The sequence below is a fragment of the Sphaerodactylus townsendi genome, linkage group LG10 (assembly GCF_021028975.2).
Source record: "Sphaerodactylus townsendi isolate TG3544 linkage group LG10, MPM_Stown_v2.3, whole genome shotgun sequence".
In the NCBI taxonomy this organism is placed as follows: domain Eukaryota; kingdom Metazoa; phylum Chordata; class Lepidosauria; order Squamata; family Sphaerodactylidae; genus Sphaerodactylus; species Sphaerodactylus townsendi.
In genome coordinates, this window is record NC_059434.1 from 20,186,162 (window position 1) to 20,209,335 (window position 23,174).

General features: G+C 38.9%; 1 protein-coding gene across 4 annotated transcripts in view; it reads right to left on the reverse strand.

Moving 5' to 3' along the window:
* Positions 1-23,174, reverse strand: part of ATP8A1 (ATPase phospholipid transporting 8A1) — a 104,309-nt gene that overhangs the window by 17,941 nt on the left and 63,194 nt on the right. For all 4 annotated transcript variants that reach the window (XM_048508985.1, XM_048508987.1, XM_048508986.1 and 1 more), the window contains 9 exons: positions 21,474-21,612; positions 18,561-18,625; positions 16,367-16,539; positions 14,495-14,678; positions 14,282-14,392; positions 6,335-6,409; positions 6,126-6,248; positions 1,088-1,166; positions 489-550 (listed from right to left, as the gene is read on the reverse strand). In XM_048508985.1, the coding sequence (XP_048364942.1) occupies positions 489-550; positions 1,088-1,166; positions 6,126-6,248; positions 6,335-6,409; positions 14,282-14,392; positions 14,495-14,678; positions 16,367-16,539; positions 18,561-18,625; positions 21,474-21,612 (1,011 nt within the window). The remainder of the gene's footprint in view (positions 1-488; positions 551-1,087; positions 1,167-6,125; positions 6,249-6,334; positions 6,410-14,281; positions 14,393-14,494; positions 14,679-16,366; positions 16,540-18,560; positions 18,626-21,473; positions 21,613-23,174) is intronic.

Below are 23,174 nucleotides of genomic sequence, written 5' to 3' on the forward strand. Positions count from 1 at the left end.
CGTATCTAGGAAAAATGCAGCCAGGTGCAAAATCTGAGTTTTCCGGAACCCCCCGCCCCCATAACCTCAGTGTATGGATGCGAGGGAAAGGAAGAGGAGTGTGGAGGGGGGCAATTTTCCGCCTCCCCCCATATGACTAAAAGACCACAGCCCAGGGACATTTGACCCCCTATGTCCCCCTGGGCGGTATGCCCCCGACCAGCAGCATTCAACCTGTGCTCTTGCCTGAACAGTCATGTCTGGTCCTGTTTTTACTGGAAGTCACCATGTGTTGAGATCTGATGGAGAAGTGTGCTCTTTTCAACTGACCTCCCATTTAGAGAAATTAGCTTCTCAAGGCGCAGCATGCTGGGCATGACTGTGGTCCACTGAGCTCTGGGCATGATTGTGGTCCACTGAGTACCAAGAGGAGGCTCACTGGCTTCTTAGGAGAAATAGCTTTGCAATCTGCTCTGCCTGTAAAATGCTTTCATATTAGCATTACTTACTGTATACACTATGTTTCCCAAAAGCAAATAGTCTGAGGTTCTGCCACTTGCAAATATAGTATCTGTAAGACAGCATGATGGGAAAGAATAAAATGGGAATTATTTGAATGGAAATGCATCGGACATTGACAGCAATTCTCTGACAATAAAATGATTCTCTTTCAACTACTGTCTTGAAGCTTGCCTTTTTTAATTTTCAACAAACTTGCAATTTTACAAGTTGAAAGGATGCACAATCTTCATTTGGAAACACACATCCAAATGCCACTCATATCAACTGCCACTGTCATTCAATAACCCATTCTGCAAAAGGATTTATACACACCCCTCTAATTGTGCAAAAGGATTCTGATGCAAAACAAGCCACTATTCAGATATCTTATATTGCTGACTGCAACACAAATAGCAACACTATATAAATGCTGGATTCCCAGTTCACACCACATTCAAAATCTGAGTTTTAGCTCCAACTGAAAAAAGTTATTGAGAAGGATTTTACAGGATTTTAGAGTCAGACTTGGCTTTAAGATTAATTCTGGAAATTGCCATTTTAAAGAAATACAGGGCTTTCAAATTCTATATTTCATTCTTTGACTTACCAGACTGGACAGCTTTTAGTGGAAACCAAAAGAGAATTACTGAGTGGAAAAGGCCATTTAAACAATGAACCCAGAAAACCTAAGGGAAAACAAACATTCATGAGAACCACTTGTGATAAAACTAACTCTCTGAACTCTGACCCTTCTTTTTCACTTTTGGTTAGAATCAGAAAATGTGTTTTTCGAAAGGCTAAGAATTAATATAACCGAGAATTAATATAACCGAGAGGCATTTTATGCCTCAGAGCTCCCCGTTGGTCATTTATTTCTGTGTTTCTCAAAAGGTGTTCACTATCTTCCCCTTTTAATTTCTTTATCAGAAAATATAAACATGCCTACTTTTATTTTGGTAAATGCAACGATGGAAATTAAAAATAAAATAAAATTATGCAACTGGAGCTTTATTCTATTTTTTCCAATTAAAGAAAAGAACACTACTATAAAACAAACAAAAACCCTTGTTGCTGATTTATTTGCTGTACTTCATTCCTTGCCTTATAAACTTTTCTACAGTTGTTTATATTTATAAAAAAGTGCTACTAACTCATACTAAAAGGACAATAAGTGGAAGGTACACTCAAAAAGCCAATCAGATTTCAAGTTTCACAAGATGAAAAAAAGAGAGAAGGACTAGCAGTACCTAATATTAAACTATATTATCAAGCAGCTGGTTTGGTCTGGATTCAGACTGGACCAAAAACCCAGGCCAAAGAGTAATAAAATTAGAAATGGCAGATCTGGAAGGTTTACATAATTGTTCATGGACTAAAAAATCAATTATAAAACATTAATGCAACAGTGAAGCCATGTAACTACAGGTGGATAGTTTAGAATTTGGGAATCTACACAAAAAAAGAATGAGTTCCCCAATTTCCCCTTGAATATCACCTTTACAGACTAATTATGACAAGAATGTGAGGAACAATAATGATTTTATCACAAATGGAGATAATTAAGTCTTGGCAAAAAATGAAGGATGGAGATAGAAAAGTACAAGGGCTATTACATTTTCAATCAGTCTCAAGATTAAGAAAGGCCAAGAGATGTAATAAGGAGACTGACAGAATTTGAAAAGTTGATAATACAGCAAAAAAAATTGTTAGGGTGAATTTATAAGCTATTTCAATATGATACAGAAATGGAACAAGTAAAAACATGTATGGTTAAATGGAAACAAAATTTTGCAGCAGAAAGGACGGGAAACTTTATGGATGAATGTATAAAATTTACAACTACCCAGCTATGAACAGAAAATTGGCATAAGATGTTTTATAGGTGGTATATCTCTCCAAAGGTTATCAAGAAGATGGACAAGAACTACAAAGCGAAATGCTCAGAATGTAAAGAACTGGATAGTACCTTTTACCATATGTGGTGGACATATAATTTTTTTTTAAATGGAAAGAAATACATGCAGAAACTCAGAAAATTTTTAAAAATTGGGTATGGCTGCCAAGAGTGTGTTTTGAGGCATTTTGCCAAGAAACATCCTACAAATTGTAACACTGTTTCGATATATGATAATGGCAGCTAGAGTTATACTCACAGCAAAACAGAAAGTAGAAGAATGTCCAAGCCGTGAGGAATGGGAAAGGAAACTAGCTGAATATGCAGTATGGCAAAATTAATGAATTTTGTGCATAAGAGACCAAAGGATTGAAAGATAAATGTATTATTATCTATATAATTCTTTAAAAATGATGAGTTGAGAAATGTTGTTAATAAACCTTATATGTTAAATATTGAAAAAGGAGCCAAAAGAAAAGAAGACATAAACATGTAAATATAGTATGAATAGGTGATAATAATGTGCACATTATTATTTAATACGTGAGAATTATTCTTAGAAATTTATAACAGTAATTACTTATCAGTTATTTTCACCTATTTCATCAATTGGAATTTATATTATAACACTGTCTAACTCCATTATCAGATTTGTTATATATTGCACAGGGTATTTTATGATTTTTGTTTGATTAATTTGATAACCATGATTTCATGTTTATTATTATTCATTATCGGCAAAAACAGCTATTACATTTATGTGTGTACTGTTTATTAGATTGCTGTGCATAATATCATATGTGCAATTTCTTTTTTTCTTAGTTTTCCAACTGAATTGTAATATTTGTTTTGATTCTTTCTTTTTTTGTTCTGATTATATTTATAATGAAAATAAATCTTTTAAAAATTCAAAACCAGTGTTCCATCTAGTATGGTATACAGTTTTCGTATCTAAGTGAGAAGATAGCTTTGGGTACTTCTATGGAATACCATGTTTTGTAATTACATTTTTTTTTATAAAACAGGACTCGTGTAGCCCAGTCCTATGCATGTTTACCCAGGACTAAGCCCATCACATTCTAACAGGCATACTCCCAAATAACTGTGCATAAGATTGCAGGCTTATTGTGTTAAACTGACGTGCATTGATAGTTTTGGGTTGTTCATACAGCAGAAATTAAGTTGCCTGCCTCAAGAAAATGTTCCGCTGTGTCCTGAAGTTCTTTGTTATTTTATCCAGTTACATAAGGTTGTATGATCCAATTTATGCCACAATACTTTGCACATTTGAACTTGTGTTGCTCATTAACCTTCGTCTCGCCTCCTTGCTGTGTCATTACCTCAAGTTTTATTTGACAGAAAGCACAGGTGGGTGCAATAAAATTAGACCTCCCCCCATTTTCCTGACCAATACTTATTGTCACATGCTAATCCTTTAACCTCTGTCATGGCCCCATGATCTCTGACCCTTTTTAGCATAACAAATCTACACATCATCATTCAATACAACAATGATTTAAAATCCTCACACACCAAACCTGCATCAACAATCCTGCCTTCCCAGGTAGTTAGTAGACTTTTATTCATAGCATTTACTTATAACAAATCTGATGCAATGCACTGAGGTGTTTTAGATTCATTTACTCTTGTAAAATTAATAATTTAAATATTTGCAACTGAAAAGGCACAGAAACCAGTCTGTAAAATAGTGAATTCCATAGAAATATAAGGTCCGCTGGGTTTGCAAGTATAATTTAATTTGAATTCACATAAACATTCAAATATTTAACAGTCACATTAATGTGAAACATTTGATTTTGGGACAAGTTTGGTATAAAGTTTGCTATATTTGAATGGCTGTAGCAATTTGATCTACTGACAACTAACTTATTACATAAATTTTGTATCTTCTCCTAGAAATAAATTTAACGTTGGCGTTGAACTTATGGTTTCTTAAAAATATTTTTTAATTGTGTATGAAATTTGATGAAGCCAAGTCCAATTTTCAATTTTAGTACTGACTTTTTACAAGCATCATAAATGCAAGTACAAGTTTAACTAATTGCAATCAGAGTATTATTTATATGGAGAAAACAGTGTACTTGGCATTTTACAGAATTTCATTAATAAAAAATAGACATGTCCTCAAAGTCTTCAAATTTGTTCTAGATTCTCATCAGCTACAGCAGTTAATTTAAAATTTAATTAAATTACTGTACGCCACTCTGAGCCCTTTTGGGGAGGGCGGCATATAAACTGAACCAAATAAAAATAAATAAAATAAAAGCATTATGCAAACCAGTCACATTGAAAAACAAAATGTATTTTTATACATCAGGATTAATATTAAATTGAAATTTTATTTATTCATTCAAGGAGCTAGTGTGGTGTAGTGGTTAAGAGCAGATGCACTCTAATCTGGGGAACCGGGTTTGATCCCGCACTCTGTCACTTGAGCTGTGGAGGTTTATCTGGTGAACCAGATTAGCTTGTGCACTCCAACACATGCTAGCTGGGTGACCTTGGGCAAGTCACAGTTCTTTGGAGCTCTCTCAGACCCATCCACCTCACAGTTGTTGGGGGGGGGGGGAAGGCAAAGGAGATTATAAGCCCCTTTGAGTCTTCTTACAGAAGAGAAGGGGGCATATAAATCCAAACTCTTCTTCATACTGTGCATTATCTGTAAACTTGACCCAGTGGGGCTTGACCACAGGTAAGTGATCAAGCATCTGCCTGACATGCAAAATGCACTAGGTTCAGTTTCTGGCATCTCAAGTTAAAGGATCAGGTAGCAGGTAAACGTGAAAGACCTCTGCATGAGACCCTGAAGAGCTACTGCCTGTCAGAGTAGACAACACCTTGATTGGACCAATGGTCTAATTCACTATAAGGCAGTGTGTGTTCATGTGATGGACTCCCGGAGGGCTAGCATCAATGGCCAAACTCTAGGCATAATTGCCTTCAGAACATGGCTTGAAACAAGAACTGAGCAACAGCTATGAGGGCTACTTTAAATTGATTATAGCAGACCAGAATCTACGGTTGGGATTGCTTGGTTTCTGCTACGGATGATAGGAGAAAACACCAATGAAATGTCAGTGCAGAACAGCTGTTGCAGACTGTATTTTTAGCATCTCCATTCACAACACAGCATAAAGATATCAATAAATATTTAAAAGTGACAAAATAATTAAAAAATCCCTTCCGCATTGGCCAGGACCCAAGGAACCCCATATATCAAGAGAAAACGTCAGTGAACCTGCATGTAAGAGGGGCTGCCAGTCTCCTTATGCGAAGCAAAATCCTGCTCAGATTTTCCTGCAACCTTCCAAGCTAAGTGAGGGGCTGCAAAGAAAGGGCTGGAAGGGGCTGAGCATAAACACTGGAGCGTGGCCAAGCTCCAAGGGGTGGCTGGAGATCTCCCGCTGTCCTAACTGATCTCCAGGCAACAGAGGTCAGTTCCCCTGGAGAAAATGGCTGCTTTGGAAGATGGACTACATGGCATTACAGTCTCTATATTGCAGTCCCTCCCATCCCCAAATCCCACCTTCCTTAGGTTTCAACTCCCAAACTCTCTAGGTATTTCCCAACCTGGAGCTGGCAACCCTAGCCCACGGGGTTCTGTAGGGGGGCCAGTTGGACCCAGCAAATAATTATTATCTTCAGTTACTAAACTTGACAGGGATACAGAACAGTTCCATTGCTTTAATTGCAAATAACTAAAATAGATATTAATATAATAATTTTTTACCTTTGAATTGAAATCCAGGGCATTCTGAGAAGTCTTGTATAATTCAGGATACTTAAGCATATTTTCTTTATGGCAGGATCTTTCAAATATTCCTAGTGTCAGTGGGGGCATAGCTGTAAACATCTAATGGGTAAACCGATTGACAAAGATTCAGTATGTTTTAGGAATAACTGTTCAAATAAATTAAAAGCAATATATTGAAAGCTTACCACATTGTAAAGTCCTATGCACCACCTTTCAAACAGTATTTGTCCAGAAAATCCATTAACAAAGGCAAACCATATCTGAAATGAGATTTAAACAATCACTTTAATTTTATTAGGACATTTCCAGCATAAATCTGAAGGTGCTTTTCTGGATACATTTTCAGTTTCAATAAAACAAGTAATCTGGAAGTTATGATATAATTAGATCTTACAAACAAAACACATAGCCGTGGTGCCATTTTTACAGAGAATGTTGCTCTTTTTCCACAGTGAAAGCACTAGCATAGTATTTAGCGTCTCATTAAAATACATCATGATTCAAACTTATTGGAACATTTAGAACATGAAGCTTAATTTAATTTGCATATATTTTACAAATAATTTACATAGTTTACATAATCACAGGGCCTCTAAATGAAAAAGCTTCTAAACTATTCAGCTCTCAAGTCATTTAAAACATTACAAGAATAACAGGTTCCTTGAAGACTGTTCCTGTGCGAAACCCTATTCCTCAAACATGAATATTTCTGCTGAATACAAAATATTATATTACATTTAATTTACTGTCGCTTGCAGGAAATTCAGAATACAGATGACCAACAATATTATAGCTAAAGAAAGCAAGTCTGATCTGCTAGTCAAATGATAGCGACCATCAATGTGACACAGATTTGGCCACAATTCACGATTCATTTAACCTTATTATAGAAGCATGAATTGTTACAAATTCTCCATTTATAGGGCCTGTCTCCAGATGATTGAGTCTGTGAACAATCTGGTCTTTTTAACATACCAGAAAATGTCTGACTGCAAGTGAAAACAAATGTCTGCTTAATTTTCTTACAAAGCAGAAAATACTAAGACACAAAAGTAAACAGCAAAGAGGCTGTTCAATACTCAATTTTTATTTACTATTACACTTATATACTCTCATTCATTCAATAAAAGCTCATATTGCAGTGCATACAAAATAAAGACAATCACAGTAAATCATTTAGTTATGCAATTGATCCCCAGAAAATAACCCACGTTTTCCCCTAAACATGACTTTTTGAAATGAAGAACAGAGCTGTGTGAGAAATGTGACAAACTCCAATTTTGTCATACTGGACTGTTGGGGGGAATATAAAGCATAAAAATTCTTACAATAAGTAAATAATAAATTATTTGTTGCTTCCATACTGATCAACCTTGCATTTCTTAACACAGCCAAAATCTTAAATTTATCATTCACATCAATCAATGCACCACAAATGTACACATTTCTAATTGCTGTGCGTCAAGTGTGTGTGTGTGTGGGGGGGACTCATCAAAAGCATATAATAATACAACATCTATTTCCTTTAGTACTGCCAAGTGAAATGTATGGCTCAAGTTTGAAGGCGTTCCTTCAGATGCACTGTGAAAGATTCTCTGTATATTTTAAGATTACGCAAATGGCAGTTTCTTCCAGTTTCTGTGACTAATCTAACAACCACAACAGCAGAGTCAGCTGGCCTTAAGCCCATGGATTTCATCTCTGTGCTGGATGGTGGACAAAATATATGAGTGACAGATGGAATTTCCCATGAATTAACTGCACTACTGTTTCAGCAAGCCTAAGGCTGCTTTTTATCTATGATTGGTGAGCATGCTGCCTGCCAACCAACATTTAACTGAGAACAAGTTTCAAAGCAGTTTGTGGTTTTTGATTCACAGAAAAAAGTAAAAAGTCTTACTAAGTAAGAAGACAAACTCCTGGTCTTGTTCAGTGTAAGTTTGTTTTTTATAACACCAGCACATGAACTTATTCTCTCACCAACAATTTTTAACATGTTACAATTGCAAAAAGGATGCATCCAGAAAGTGTTTCTAGGAACATACATTCAGCACTTTCCCCCCCTCTGAAATCAAACTATGAAGATGGATTGCTGAATGTTTGGTAACTTCAAGCAGACCTTGTAGTTAATTCTTCCTAAGTACACATCCCTGACACAGCATAATGTTTGTGAGCTTACATGTTTTAATATTGTTGAAGGATCAAAAATATACAGGCAGGTTGAACGGAGGTCACATTATTTATTTTAAACTTCCATGCAGTTCTAAACAATGTGAAAGGTTTTTCATGTTTGAAAGTACACAACTTAAGAAGCAGTTCTGCATTTGCTTATTAATTAACTTTATATGCAAATTAAATTATGCTTCATGTTCCAAATGCTTTAAACCACAATACGCTCTAGTACTTTGCCCCTGGAATAAATGTTTTCTAAGAAAGGGCTTCAGGAAATTTTACTAACTTGTACAGCAGAATAAAACTTTCTTGTGCCAATTCACTGAATTAAAATGTAAGGACTGGATCCTACTAGTTTTTCCACTAGTGAAAAAGGGGCCCTTTAGACCACCAAGAAGGCTATGTCAGGATTGTCAAACCTCTGTGAACAAAAGCCATGGGACGGGGACTTTAGTGAGGAAGGAAAGTGGGTGTGATTGAGTGGAAAAGCCAGCAGAATAGTGTCTTTTTTTCAACTACTGCATTCTACTCATTGTATTTCACAAGATCACTGTATGACAAATATGATTTATTTATGTAATCAAAAGGCAGATAAAACGACAAGAACCAGATGACAAAAATGAAACAGTTCATTTTAATTTGGCATTTCCTTCTATTCCTAAATTATTTGGGCTGTGTTTGCCTTACTTTAGCTTTACCTGATCTGATGCTATTTTGAACCCATACAGATGGTGGGAGGAGGAAGGCTAAACTAAAAGGATCTCATATAAACTGGGGAAATATTATGCTGCAGTCACCTTCTTTCAGCTAATAGGCTTACATAAGAGCGCCAGGATCTAGGATTTGTACCCTGGAACACAAACTGAAATCAATGGCAATCAACTAAGCACGTTGAAAGGGTACTTGTTGGCAATGGCAGATACCTCCCGGGATAATTTCTCTCGAGTTAAATGAGTGAGAGATTAGGATCTTCCACAGTTTTTAAGCATTGTCGAAGGCTTTCATGGCCGGGATCACCAGGATGCTGTGGGTTTTCCTGGCACCAGCCATAGATGCAGGTGAAATGTCAGGAGAAAATATGGCTGGAACACAGCCATACAACCCAGAAAACCCACAACATCATAGTTTTTAAGTAATTAGCAGCCTCACAGCTGTTTGAAATAAGGTTGCTTGGTCTGGGTTGGGAAATAGCTGGAGATTTGGGGGGGGGGTAGAACCTGAGAGGGCGAGGTTTGGCAATGGGTGGGGGGATATCAATGTGGTATAATGCCACAGAGCACCCATTTTCTCTCTGTAACCTAGAGATCACCTGTAATAGCAGGAGATCTCTAACTACCACCTGGAGACTGGGACCTTTATCAGGGAAGCCCTTTCCTCCTGTGCCTTCCCCCTCAAAAAACCCCACACCTCCTAATATTGCAATTACATGCCAGATCTGGTTAGATGGCTTATTATGGTCCAAAGGCCTTGAGATTTGAATTGGGTTTGTGTCTAGATGATTTGTCCTCTCTGAATTTATTGCCTTGTAAACTTAAAAAATGGAAGACCTTTCCTGCTAGATTTCTACTGGTAATTCTGTGGTCATTCTGGATTTGGGTTCTAACTTGCTTCATTGGTCACTGCCAGTACAAGAATATTAAATACACAGGTATTGATCTCTGTGTTGTCAGTGCCCCCAATCTATGGCTCATTATGCACAACAGCAGACTACATGGATCTCTTCCTTTAAACAAATGACTGGGCACAAATGTTGCCTGGAAGAAACTAAAGTCAGTTCCCCGACCGGCATGGTTAACATTGGAAGCAGTGAGCAGCACTGGAGACACACACATTTGGAAGGCACAAACCTAACTGAGTGATGATCTGTATCAGTCTTCAAAAGTTAGTATTCTGTGCAAGCTGGCCAGCTACAAATTAACTGTAAAGAGCTGGGACAGCTAAAATATGTTGCTAAATGCAGCCACTAATGTGATTCTTTGAGTAGTTTAAGATAGCCACATATAGTGTTATTCACATAAGTGAAGCACAGTTTTTATACACTATAATCAGTTATGGTATTAATTAACAGATAAGGTCATAAAGAAAAATGTAAGTTCGGAAAATACATGAACAACCTTATTCAGCATATAATCAAATCCTTAATATCCAATAGTTCAGTTATTTTGGGAATTTGCACTCTTAAATATTTGCTTATGTAGTTAATTCATACCTTATTCCCATGAATGTAATTCCAGTATAGAGTCTAATTCAATAATGTTTATCATATCTGGATTAGATTTATTTTGGTATTACTTTCTACATTCCAAGGAGAAAGAGAAAAAAGAGAGATGGCAGAAAAGAAGCTTGACAGAGATTTGCCTTATGTAGGATTTCTGCATTTTAAACAGCAGCTTACAAATAGTCAATGAGTTCCCTTCACCCATGCCTGAAAAGAGATTCAGGACGGGTAGTTGTTCTTGCTAGCGACATTCTGTGATGTATGTTCTGTCCATTCATTCATATATTGACAAGAGCTATTAACAGCTGCATAAGATGCAGAAGGGGGAAGTATGTTAATTGGTCTGCAGGTCTTATTTCCTATAAACATTTTAAGAACTCTCCACATCTTATAAACTCCAAAATTAGCATTTTAATAGGAAACTATGAAAACACCATTGAAACGGAGTTCTTTTATTGCATTATCAAGCTTCCATATGTTTCAGCCAACAGTTTATTCTACATTTGGAAGCAGAATACAAGGACAGTAAAACAAATACCAGTGGCATTTTTAGTAACAATAAATTTACCAAACTTTTAAACCTCAGAAGACTAATCTAATGTTAATAGAGCAACATAATACTGGTAGAAGAGCATTAACCTTAGGTTGGTTTCTAAAGTGGCTCATGCATGAAAGCAAAAGTTATGATGTATAAGTGTGTTTGTGCATTCTTGGTTTTGTCCATGCACCATTTTGAATTCTGATTAGATAAGATGGTGAGGATTCTGTATTTAGAGCTTCCAGGCACTTTCTAAAAGTTCTTGAATGTTGCCCCCCACACCCCACCCGGGCAAATAGCAGCCATTTCAGGTTTAGAGAACATTGCATGGGGAAAAATTATTTTCATACTAGAATTATTGCCCCAGTGCTAGCATTATTGTATTTTCCAGTGAGTCTTATCTTCTCATAATGTGGCCATAGGGAGATAAAATACATCTTTGTCTGATACTTTCGCCAGTTGGAAACCATTATGTGTCTTTATATTTTGTCCTAACAGAATATAACAGTCGTCTCTTGTCCAGGGCGTAAGCTGTGCATCAAAACAATTCATTTTTAAACTTTCCATAGTGTTTCACAATCCATACAATCAAAACTTTGCTGCAATCTATGAAATACAAGCTGAAATTCTCTCTCGCTCCAGTAACCAATGTAAATTTGCAATATGATCTCTAATCTTTTCTTTTCTGAATCCTGTTTGAACATCTGATGTTTCTCTTTCCATATATGCTAACAGTGTTTGTTGTAAGATTCTGAGCATCACTTTGATTGCATGGGAAGTTACTGTGATGGTCCATTAGTAGCTGAAGTCTTTGATATTCCTTTTTTCTGAATTGGAATATAGATTGAGTGTTTCTAGTCTGTGGACCTTTATTTTGTTTTTCCTATTTGTTGGCACATTCTCAAGATTTTGATAGATTCCATTTCTGTGGCTTGCAAAAACCCTGCTGATATCCCATCCTGGTGATTTGTTTCTCACAATTGCTTTTAAAGACAGCTTTCACTTTCTAAAATTGAAGGTTCTTCTTCAAAAGATTCTTCTTTGGAGGAATCTGTCATCCTTCCATTTCTTTTGTATAGTTCTGCAGTGTATTATTTTTGTTCTATTCAGTTAATGTATGCCTATATTGATCTTTCAGCATCCCTAACCAAGGTTTAAATTTTCCTTTGAGTTCTTGAATCTTTGTTCTTCCTTTTTTTGTCATCCTCTGCTGTTGCTTTATAGAGGTTATCATTACAGTTTTTCTTATCTGCATATTCAAGTTGCTACAATGCTGCATTCAGACCTCTGATTATATTTGTCATCTTTTATTTTGACATCTCATCTATCTTAGCAAAGTTAAGAGTTTCATCAGACATTCATCAGTTTTGCATTTCTTTTGGCTACAGGAATAATCTTTGCACATTCTTCCTTGACAATATCTCTTGTTTCAACCCATAGTTCTTCCAGTTCCTGTTCACTTGAATTTAGTAATGCAAATCCGCTGTTTACATGATCTTTAAACTCTTCAGGAATGTTTATACATCAACTGTATGTTACGGACCCTAATTAAGCTATTTATTTACAATCTGTGAAATATTATATCCTAATTTTTGGGGACAAATACAGGAAGCCAGCCCAATAAATAAAACTGGGAAAAGAACTGCAGCATTTATTTTGTTAATGTAGCGAATGATTACATATTATTGCAGGTGAGTAGAGAATTAAGCCCAGGGTTTAATTTTCCTGGAAGTATATAAGGGAGGGGACATGGAAGCCTAAGGACCCCACTATGAATACAATGAGCTGTGTACTTATGCAGCTGTTGTCTCCATAATGGACATTCTCAATAAAATAGCCCATAAAGCACAGTAACATGCAATATGAATATAAAAAAATCAAAAGGTTCACGCATTAAAAAAAGATGGCGCTAGTGCATTTTTAAAAGTTAGTTAAAATATTATTATGCCTACTATAAAGATTAGACCACAGTTCTCAGGACAGTGACATTCCTACGATGAGGAAGACAAGGTAAGTAGGTTGAAGCCTAGACTGGGGACAGTGCACTTTTGCTTCCTACACTAAACTATGACCATAACTGTGAAGTAGAGCTGCCCCCGACTGGTGGGGGAGAATGATCTGCTGTCCAGTTTATTACTGCTGAAGGTAAAGGCACCTAAATGTTCAGTTACCTTCAGCCACTGCAGAAGCGAGTAGTTCATCTTATTGAAGCTATACATTGTAATAATGTTCTTTTTCTTCAAGCTCTCTCATAAGAGGCAAGTTTTAAACAAAAAAGCATATATATAACTAAAAGGATATTTACTTTCTCTGCCAGGTAATCAATCTGATGTTACCTTCTTTGCAAATTTTGTGATTTCACTGGATGATATTTTTTTTTTTATTTTTGGTCCATGGTCCTGTTTGTGGGCGGTCTTTGGCTAAATAGGGAAGGTTGTGTGTGCGTGTGTGTATTTATGTAAAGTCACATGCACACACATAAAACCTTTCCTATTTAGTCAAAGACCGCCCACAAACATGACCCCCCCCACATATATCTGTGAGTCTTTAGCTAAATAGGAAATATGATTTTATGAGTGTGTGTCTATATAAAGAAAGAGAGAGAGAGAGAGAGAGAGCGAGAGAGAGAGAGAGAGAGACTCTTAGAAACTCTAACCACCACAGCATGTATAGTGGCTGCTACTGATTAGTAGTGATCCCAATGAGTCCTCACTCAAAGGCCACAGGAGCCTTGCTCTTTCCCCTGCCTTTTATTGGAAATTTTGAAGGCTGGCACTACTGTGGTAGTTGCCTAGCAACTCCCGTAGTGTCCACTGCAGGTGTCATTGTTTCCTAAAGATACAGATGCTGCTTCTGTTATTCTGGGGGTGGGGGGAGAAGGTTTAATGCTCCTATGTACGTGTGAATGTGTATTTCAGATTTTCCAGCAAAGCTGAAGCTTTTTCAAGTTTGTAGAAAGCTCTGCTCATGGCTCATCTGTTCATGGCTCCAGTATCTGAATTTAAGTATCCACAGTTTTGGTTATGTTAAGAATTTGCCATATTGATAATGATTTGGTTTTACATATTTTGCCTAAATGCATAAAAATCAAAATTAGAAACAGAAGAATTTCTCATTCAAATTACTATTTTAAAGAAGGCTTACATGCCACTCCAGTTCGGAATAATTTGAAAGACATATTGTGGCATGCTGTGTCATCATTACCTCAATGATATAAAGGACGATATTCTTGTAGAAGCAATATAAGATGCATTTAGCAATTCTGCTATAATTCCAGGCACCGTGGACCAAGAGTAAGTTCTTCAAGTACTTGAACTACAAATAAAGGGAAAAGGTTTAAATAAGCACACAATATCGAACTGTTTATCACTTGGAAAGAACCATCTTTTTCTATTCTTTAGCAGTGGCAAGATTTACCTGTGCTATTGAGTAATCTGAAGAGTTAGCTGCTTGTAGCCCTTCATTTCCACTAATACCGATACCAACATGTGCAGTCTGTATCATACTAACATCATTTGCTCCATCGCCAATTGCCAGTGTTACTACTTTAACCTGTTTTTTAACCATTTCTACAACATCAGACTTCTGAAGAGGTGAAACCCTTAAAAGAAAACACAGGTATTTTTAGAATGACATTACTGTGAGATTTATTTTTATGAAGGTATGTTCTGCACAGGGTCAGGAAAAGTTGCCCTCATCCTGAAAGCAGCAGCAAGTGAGACAAAGGGATGTCCTGTTTCCATTATGCTGTTCACTGCTAAGGTCATCTCTGCCTACCCCTTTCTCCCTCATTACATTGGTGGGAAACTTTCTGTCCGTGGGCAGAGCTTTCACATAGAGGCTCCACGTGCACCTTTTTAATTCAGACCAAGTCAAAGCCCTGAAATACCAGGGGCTGCTTTTGTGGATGGGGCTTGGGAGCAAGGGATAAAAGGGGCCACACTTGGCTCTTTGGTGGTGATTCACAGGCAGAAGTGATGAGACTTGGTCTTCAAGACAGAAACTAGTTAGCAGCAGGCCAGCTGGGTGGGGACAGGGTCCCCGGACAAACCAATCCTCCCCAGACCCTTTCTCCCTCCCTTGCCCCTGGGGCTGCAAATGATGTTTCCCCCTTTGTTCTAGCTTAAAAGAAAAAAGTCCTGGTATCCCTTTGAAGCACACCATCATGTGAAAGCTCCCTCATAAAGCAGGGACATGGTGTGTCCCACCAGGAGGAAAATCACTGTATGAAAGCAACCAAAGACATCAAGTAGTTAGAACTGCTGTTCAGAGATCTGCTTCCGAACACAGAGTTCTGAGTTCCTGGTGTTAGTAAGGATCTTCAAATAGTTCAGTGACGCAATCCAGAAGTCAGGCTTCTGATGCAGAATATTAAACAAAAGCTTCCTAGCATGTGTTTAACATACAATATTGCCAGTTCATACCCCAAAATAATTGTCTCCCACAGCAGCATTTAAGGGGGCATTTTGGGCTACATAGTGAGGGGAAAGGGAAAAAAAATCACACTTCACAGTCAGAAACTGTCTTTAATCACTAAAAATCTGTGCTGTGTAAGTAAAAGTGTAAGTAAAATTGAATGATTGAATGGTTCTGTATGTAACAAACTTCCCTGGACAGAAAGCTTAAGGACAAGTCTAGCAGGCAAGAGTGAGAAAGCCCTGGCCCATTGACGACAGCTGGACAGCCTTTGGGCCAAGGACCACCAGTAGATTTTCAAATGATGACCATAAGGCTATTGCGAATGTATTCTGCAGAAGTCAGTCCTGAAGAATCAAGGGTCTTAGGCTCTGGAGAGCTCTGAAAGTCAGCACCAAAACCTTGAATGTGGATCTGGTTCACAAATGGAAGCCAGTGTAATTGTCAAAACACAGGCTGGATATGCGCTCTCCAGTGACGTAGGTATAGTTTTTTTATGGGGTGGGTTCGGTGACTGAGGGTTTTCCGGCTGTTTCATTCCATGCATTGTTTCAAGCAAGCCGAGAACTGCAACTTGTGGAACTGGAGTTGCTTCCCAAGTACCACCCTCTGTCCCCAGCCCTGGAGAAAGGAAATCAGCCATTGTGAGGAAGTTCCATGGTCTCCAGCATTAGGGAGGTGGTGAGCCAGAAGATCATGATCCTTTTATAGCTGGAACACTTCAAAACTGGCTCTGCTTTTCTAAGTTTTCATAGTAGGAATGAAAGTACACCAGTAAAGATGATAAAGAAAACTAGTAAAGATGATAAAGTCAAAAATAAAATGTCTTCCTGGAAAGAAATACTTCAACAATTTAGGAATAGAAAGGCTTACCTGCAGCAAATAACAGCTTTACACGACAGAGCCAAATCCAGGAAGTATTGCCTTACACCAAACGTCAAGGCATACTTCAACGTTTTACCATCAATAATAAGTGCAAAATCATTTTCCTTCCTCAAAGCATCACCCAGAGTGTTGCAATGATGGCTTAATGTCTCTCTTGTTGCCTGTTAAATACCAAGAAAATACATAAATTGCTTTATTTCCATTTAATCAATGTATACTGCTCAACAAGCATCATATTAGAAGGTGATTCAATTACCACTTACATCTCTCTCATGATTAACGTAAATACATTCATGTATCCTCTACTTTAATTTTACTATTTGAAAATACTGTAACAATTACCAAAAAGCATTCAAATGGCCAGTATAAACATACTTTGGAGGCAGGGGACATAATTTTAGCCATTGTAAAATAGGTCCACGAATAAAGTGGCTTAAGAAGAAGTAGTTCCCCATTACCTCAGAAAAAGCTTGTGCCTGCAAATTCTTAAACAGGATTTGCATTCACCAATACTGCTGCTGTTGCAGGGCATGAAAATGTGAATCACTCCCTGGACTGAAAAACCCCACCCGCAATACAATACTATCAACCACATCTTTGCATAGCAAGTTCCACCCAAACACTTACTGATTGGTTCCCCACCCTGGAACGTGGACAATATATACCCCACTAACCATTCCCTTCTCACTGGACACAGTGTTACACACCTCTGAAGATACCAGCCACAGATGCAGGCAAAACGTTAGGAACAAGATCCACCAGACCACGGCCACACAGCCCAGAAAACCCACCACAACCAGTTGAATCCGGCCGTGAAAGCCTTCAACAATACAGTTCTTAAACAGTTTTACTTTTGGAAGATACACCCAGTGTTCTTTCTCTGTGTTTATTTTACATGACCAGATTGACCTAAGGTTTCTTCCATATTTAGATGGCATATGTTACATAGAGTTCTGTGCTTTCCCCCTAATTCTTTTAGAAACCAAGATCCACCTTCTCGTCCACTCCCACTATGGGAGCAAGAGCCAGGTATTCATTTATAAAGATAATCATACTTCTAAGAAGGGCAATTTGATACTTGTTGCAGACTTCTATTGAAGGACACACATTTTAAACAATATATGCCCTACTTCACATTTTTATCTTACTGTACAATGATTATACAAGGTATTTCAAATGTTCAAAATGCTTCCCCATCAACATCTCAGGAACCTTAACTACAGGCAAGCAAAAGCACAAAAAATAACGGCTTGCCTTAGGCCACAGAAAGTTCATAACTAATAGCTCAGTCATTATACTACACTCGTAGTTCAGTCATTATACTACACTGGCTCTTACATCTGTTATTCTTGCTTAAAGGTTTTCAAACACCCTGTTGCTTATGTCAATGAAGTTTACCTCAATGTTTCTATTTCATAGTGCCCTCTGGTGGAACATATACAGCTAGTGCTCAAATATCTTCACTGGTTTCCAGCTGGCTTGGATCACAATGTGTGTGGGTATGAAGCTTCCAACATGGGAGACTTTATGAATTAATGTCCTCCAAAACATTCTATCATTAACAGCCTTGCTCAGGTTTTGCAAACTGAGGGCTGGCGCTTCTCTGATTGAATTAATCCATTAAATGTTTCATCTTTCCCTTTTCCTGCTGCCTTCAACATTTCCTAACACAGTGCAAAATGATGAACCTTCAGACTAGTATATCTGATGGATAGGCCTTTTCCTTCATTGGATGGATAGGCCTTTTCCTTCATTGGGATTTACATTGGAGGCCCTCCTCTGATTACCTATGGTCTTGGAGAGCAAGTAGGTGGAAACTCAGCCCAGGGCCTTTATTGTGGTAGAAGAATTGATGCATTTTGTTCCATAAAAGCAGAAAACTTAAAATTTCAAGTGACTGGGATAACTCATCCGTTTCAAATCACAGCTAGGATAAAAAAAATTGCACTGAGTTAAAGACTGCAGGTTCTGTAATGTTATTTGGTGTGCTAGTTCATTGCAGTTCATGGAAATAATTTATATTGACTTAAAAAAAAAGTTCAACCTGCATTTTCCTATACTAACAATGCTTTTTGGTCATTTGGATTCAAATAGCGAATCCATATAAGCTCACTCAAATGTTTTCCAAAGACGGATGCAGAGTAAGAAACAAAGACATGTAACATTTTTGCATTATACTTACATCAAGAGAGCCTTCATTTATGACAATTAGTCCCATGTTCTTTCTCAAGAGTTTACAAGAATGCCCTGTTAAAAAAGTATATTTCAGTATCGTAACTACAATCGGCTATGAGCTACTGATGCTAAGCCAGGGGTCTGCAACCTGCGGCTCTCCAGATGTTCATGGACTACAATTCCCATCAGCTGACCCCCGTGCTAAGCCATCTACAGGAATCATGAGAATGTGCATTTGTGGCATGCATTCAGGTATCATCTGAGCATCTTTTGTTAAGTGTGAGGTCTCAGAAGTGACCAACAAAGCTATTAAAGCAAGGTTGGGTAACAGTCTCCCCTGCCACCTCAGAGACCAGGAATTCAAAGAGAAAAGTGTCCCCTTCTCCCAAGGTGAGTGTGGGGGGGGGGGAGGGGGAAGAAGTCACATCTGCTATGTATTCAGAACAGAGGTGTATGTTGAGGTGGTAGTTTACAATAAGGTGACCACTTTGCCACTGTCTCCTACTAAATGCTATTTTGGCCAACAAAATGATGTCTGTTTCTGCATGCGTATCCATGTAGTTGTCCTTGTAGATTTCTGCTGCGAAGGGTGATTGTCTCTCGAAACTACCGTACCAACTGCAACTGGGTTGGGAACCCAAGGAGACAGATACCCTAATGATTGATATTATGAGTCCACATACATATTACATATAAATTATGTATCTGGGAAAGGGAAGAGAAGAATTCAGTACCATTCCTTGTTTTGGAAAGAATAGAGGCACTTGCTTCCTGATCTACTGTTTCTTAGAGCTGCTCACTTCTGTATTTAAGAAAGCCATGATCAATTTTGTTTCGGGTTTCTAGGTTCTCACTTGCATTTCTCCAAACCGACAGTGTGCCCCTCTAGTGTACTGACAGTAAAACTGATCAAGGCATTTAGTGGTTAAGAAAGTCTTGGCCAATTCAGTACAAAGCGTGAACTCTCTTGCGGAGCAATTCTAAGCAGAGTTATACCTTTAGTCCTGTGAAGTCACTGAACTTAGAAGAGTGTATCATCAGTGCAGGCTACATTGGGAACCACTGGTCAGCCTTTCTCTCTCTCTCTCTCTCTCTCTCTCTGTCTCTCTCTCTCTCTGGCTCATTCTGCACATGCAGAATAATGCACTTTCAAACTGCTGTCAGTGCTCTTTGAAGCTGTGCGGAAAGGCAAAATCCACTTGCAAACAGTTGTGAAAGTAGCTTGAAAACGCATTATTTTGCATGTGCGGAAGGGGCCTCGGTGTGTGTGTGTGTAAAGTGGCTTCAATTCGCAGCCAAATTATGGCAACCCAGTAGAGTTTTCAAGGCTAGAGACGTATAGAGGTGATTTGCCATTGTCTTCTTCTGTGTAGTGACCCTGGACTTCATTGGTGATCTCCCATCCAAATGCCAATCAACGTCAACCCTACTTAGCTTCTGACATCTGACAAGATCAGGCTAGCTTGGACCATCCAGATCAGGGTTCTCTCTCTCTCTGATGAGAAGAACTAATGATACTTTCTGAATTATCCTCTGTTGCTTAGCAGATCCCTGTACAGAATGAGAAGCCCTCCAAATGTGGGAAGGGCAGGCTTGGAAGTTGCAGAGACTTGTTACAAGGATAGTGGCAAGGATAGTGGCACCCACACCCAGGAATCCATTCAAAAACCTGGGCGTGGGAAAGGTGTTAAGAATGGAATTGGTTTCAGCCACGTACATCCATGACTATTGGGTATACTGCTGGGTAGACTTCTAACATGTGCCTCAGGTCCTGGGCATCACCACTCTTGCCTGTCTCTCAGAGTAATGGAGGGCGGGCAGTTTGATCAGGAGGAGGCTGGAAGCTGTCATGTTTCAGTTTGAATACTGGGGCTCATTTGATATTGCCATATTCTAACCCTAAGAACCAACGTAACCTACTTGCTGAGAAGAGAGTTGCTGAGCACTGCCATTTTTCTCCAGCATGTTTGCAGTTTGACTGCAATATACTGAGAAAAAAACATAGGCAACAGCAACCAAATGACTAGCAGCAGTGCTGAAGTGACAAAAAGTAGGAACGATGAGAAGACGCTTGGCAACCACCTGGGGAATTCAGGAAATCTTGATCAAGTTCTGATTTGCCACAGAGGGAGGGAGGGAGGGAGAGAAGCATGGCTGCCTGTTGTGCTCACAGTCAACATGAATAGTGCTCTGCTTGTCATGACATTTGAAGGCAGCCATGTGCTATGAACAGACAGGTACTACTTGTAACTGACTGGATACTGGTTGTCAAAGCATTCTCTGTAGGTTCTGGTTGCTGTGTCCCATTTTGTGGCTGCTGCGATTACACAGAAACCTCCTCAAATTGCTGTTTGCCTATCAAAAACAGGAGCGAGAAAAGAAAACAGTCTGGAGGTTTGAAGCAAGACTGGTTTACTTGCAACCAAGGGGTGTGGATAGTAAATAGGAAAGCACCTTGATGCTTGACCTGAGCCTCAAACAGGCATCTTTCCAGCTGAGACAAGTCATAAAGAGGAAGAAAGATGACACCATGAGGGAGTTGAAAGAAATTCTGGCTCTTTTTCCCATTCCTGTGACAGATTTCTTTTTCCTCACGCCTTTGCAAATTAAAGAAAGGACAGGAGAATTTTGAAAAAGCTCACTGTTATTTGTCAGGAGCACTCACCATACCCTATTACCCGCTAATAACACATAGTAACTCTGGTAATCCAGGTAGCCCCTTGCTACGGTACTCTAAAAGCCTGCATTGCCCTGACACACAGGCAGAAATGCAAATCTTAGTAAAAAGAAAAATAACATTCAAAGCACACTGCTTTAACATCCAAAACATCTCTCTTTCCCTTCCTAACATCTTTCTCGTTCTGCCATTATTTATAAACTTCTAACAACTGAATATTGCATTCATGCCCGAGTGCATTACCAATGTTAATAGCAGTCTCCTGCTTATCTCCAGTAAGGATCCAAATTTTGATATCCGCTTTCATTAGAGTTTCTATTGTTTCAGGCACTTGATCTTGTAACCTATCTTCTATGGCTGTAGCTCCAAGTAACTGCAGATTCTATGAAAAGAGCATATCGAAAGAATATCAGATTTCTAAAAAAAACAAAAACCCCAAATCAACATTGAATGTTGCAAATGATATATTTAAGATCAGGGACACTGGGTTGGTGCCAGACTGAAATTTCCAACTGCACATGGAAGTTTCAAATGGAAGTTTCATGTCTTTCCCCTCATTGCACCCAACTATCTCCATGACAGCAAAGATTTACCTGGGGCTCCATTTGTGGGCCCACAGAATGTGGAAAGGAGAGTGAGGCACGGCTCGGAGGCTGCTGCAGATGGGAGTGCAGCTGGAAGGCTTCCTGAAGGCCTCTGTAGTGGTGCAAAGCTCTTTGTCCCTCACCTCCTTGACTGGCCAAACTGGTATTGGTCTGATGTTAGTGGGGTGCTGGCTGGCAGACCTGGGGAAAGGAGTCTTCCCTGTGGTCCGCCTGGCTGGGATAGAAGAGGCTTTTCTCCCACCTGCCCTTCCTTCTGTCTATGGCATTCATGGGTTTTACTAGGTGATGGGTTGTTGCTCATGGTATGGTGTCAGGTTAATTTTCTTTGCTTACATTGTCACAACTGCATTCTGGTGGTACCAGCATCGGGCCAGACCCATTCAGGGGGAAACATGGCCTATGTGCCTATTTTCCCCACTTCTGGGGATCCCCTTAAAGGATTTGGCGTGGAGGGTTTGCAGGGGACATGCCCAACTTGGGGTTGTCAGGGCACCCTCGCTCTCAAGCGGCAGGGGAAACTACACATTGACTTGTGACCATGTAGAATTCTGCATCCTGTCCTCCCGTGGTGTCCCCCAGTGAGCAGGCTGGGAGTGTGGTATGTCCATGACTGATCTTCCTGCCCTATCACATGCCAAGGCTCTGTAGCCAGTAAAGCTGTGGTCATTTCAACTCTATAAGTACGTTTGTTCACCTCTCCCCTTCCCTTCTCTCCTTGGAGCTGAGTCTGCAATGCTGCTTCTGGAGGATAAGGGATCCTGAAGCATGACACAAGATGGGTTTGCAACAGGAAGGTGGGGGGTAGTGAGGCACGCTGCCAACTGAGTTTGGAGCCAACCAACAGTTTGTGGCAATGAAAACTTAAATGAAGCATGCATTCATTTCAGAAGCACGTTGCATATATTTTATGTAGTTGTAAAAGGCTTCCATACTATGTCAGAGTTGCCCAGCTTTAGGAGATGTCTCTCTGAAGACTGAGGTCTAAGCAATCAGGGCAAACAGCCCCATGAATATGGGCCTTGGAGTGACTTAGATCTTATGACAATTGGGAATAAACTTGCATAAGCAAAAATACAAGCTTGTTCAAACACATCCAAATCAGACTAGTTAATGCTGTTGTTTCCAGGTCAGTTCCAGTTCTAACTTCTGTCACTGTATATCTACTATAGCAACTGCAGCATCATTTCATAATACCCATCATGCATATTCTGTAAAGCTTTACATTTTAAACTGAAAAGTGTTCTCTTTCAAATGAACTGATCGCAGTTTTCATCGAACTAGACGTTTTATGGGACAGACCCCTTTTTAAGAACTGATCAATTTCAGCATCACAGTACAT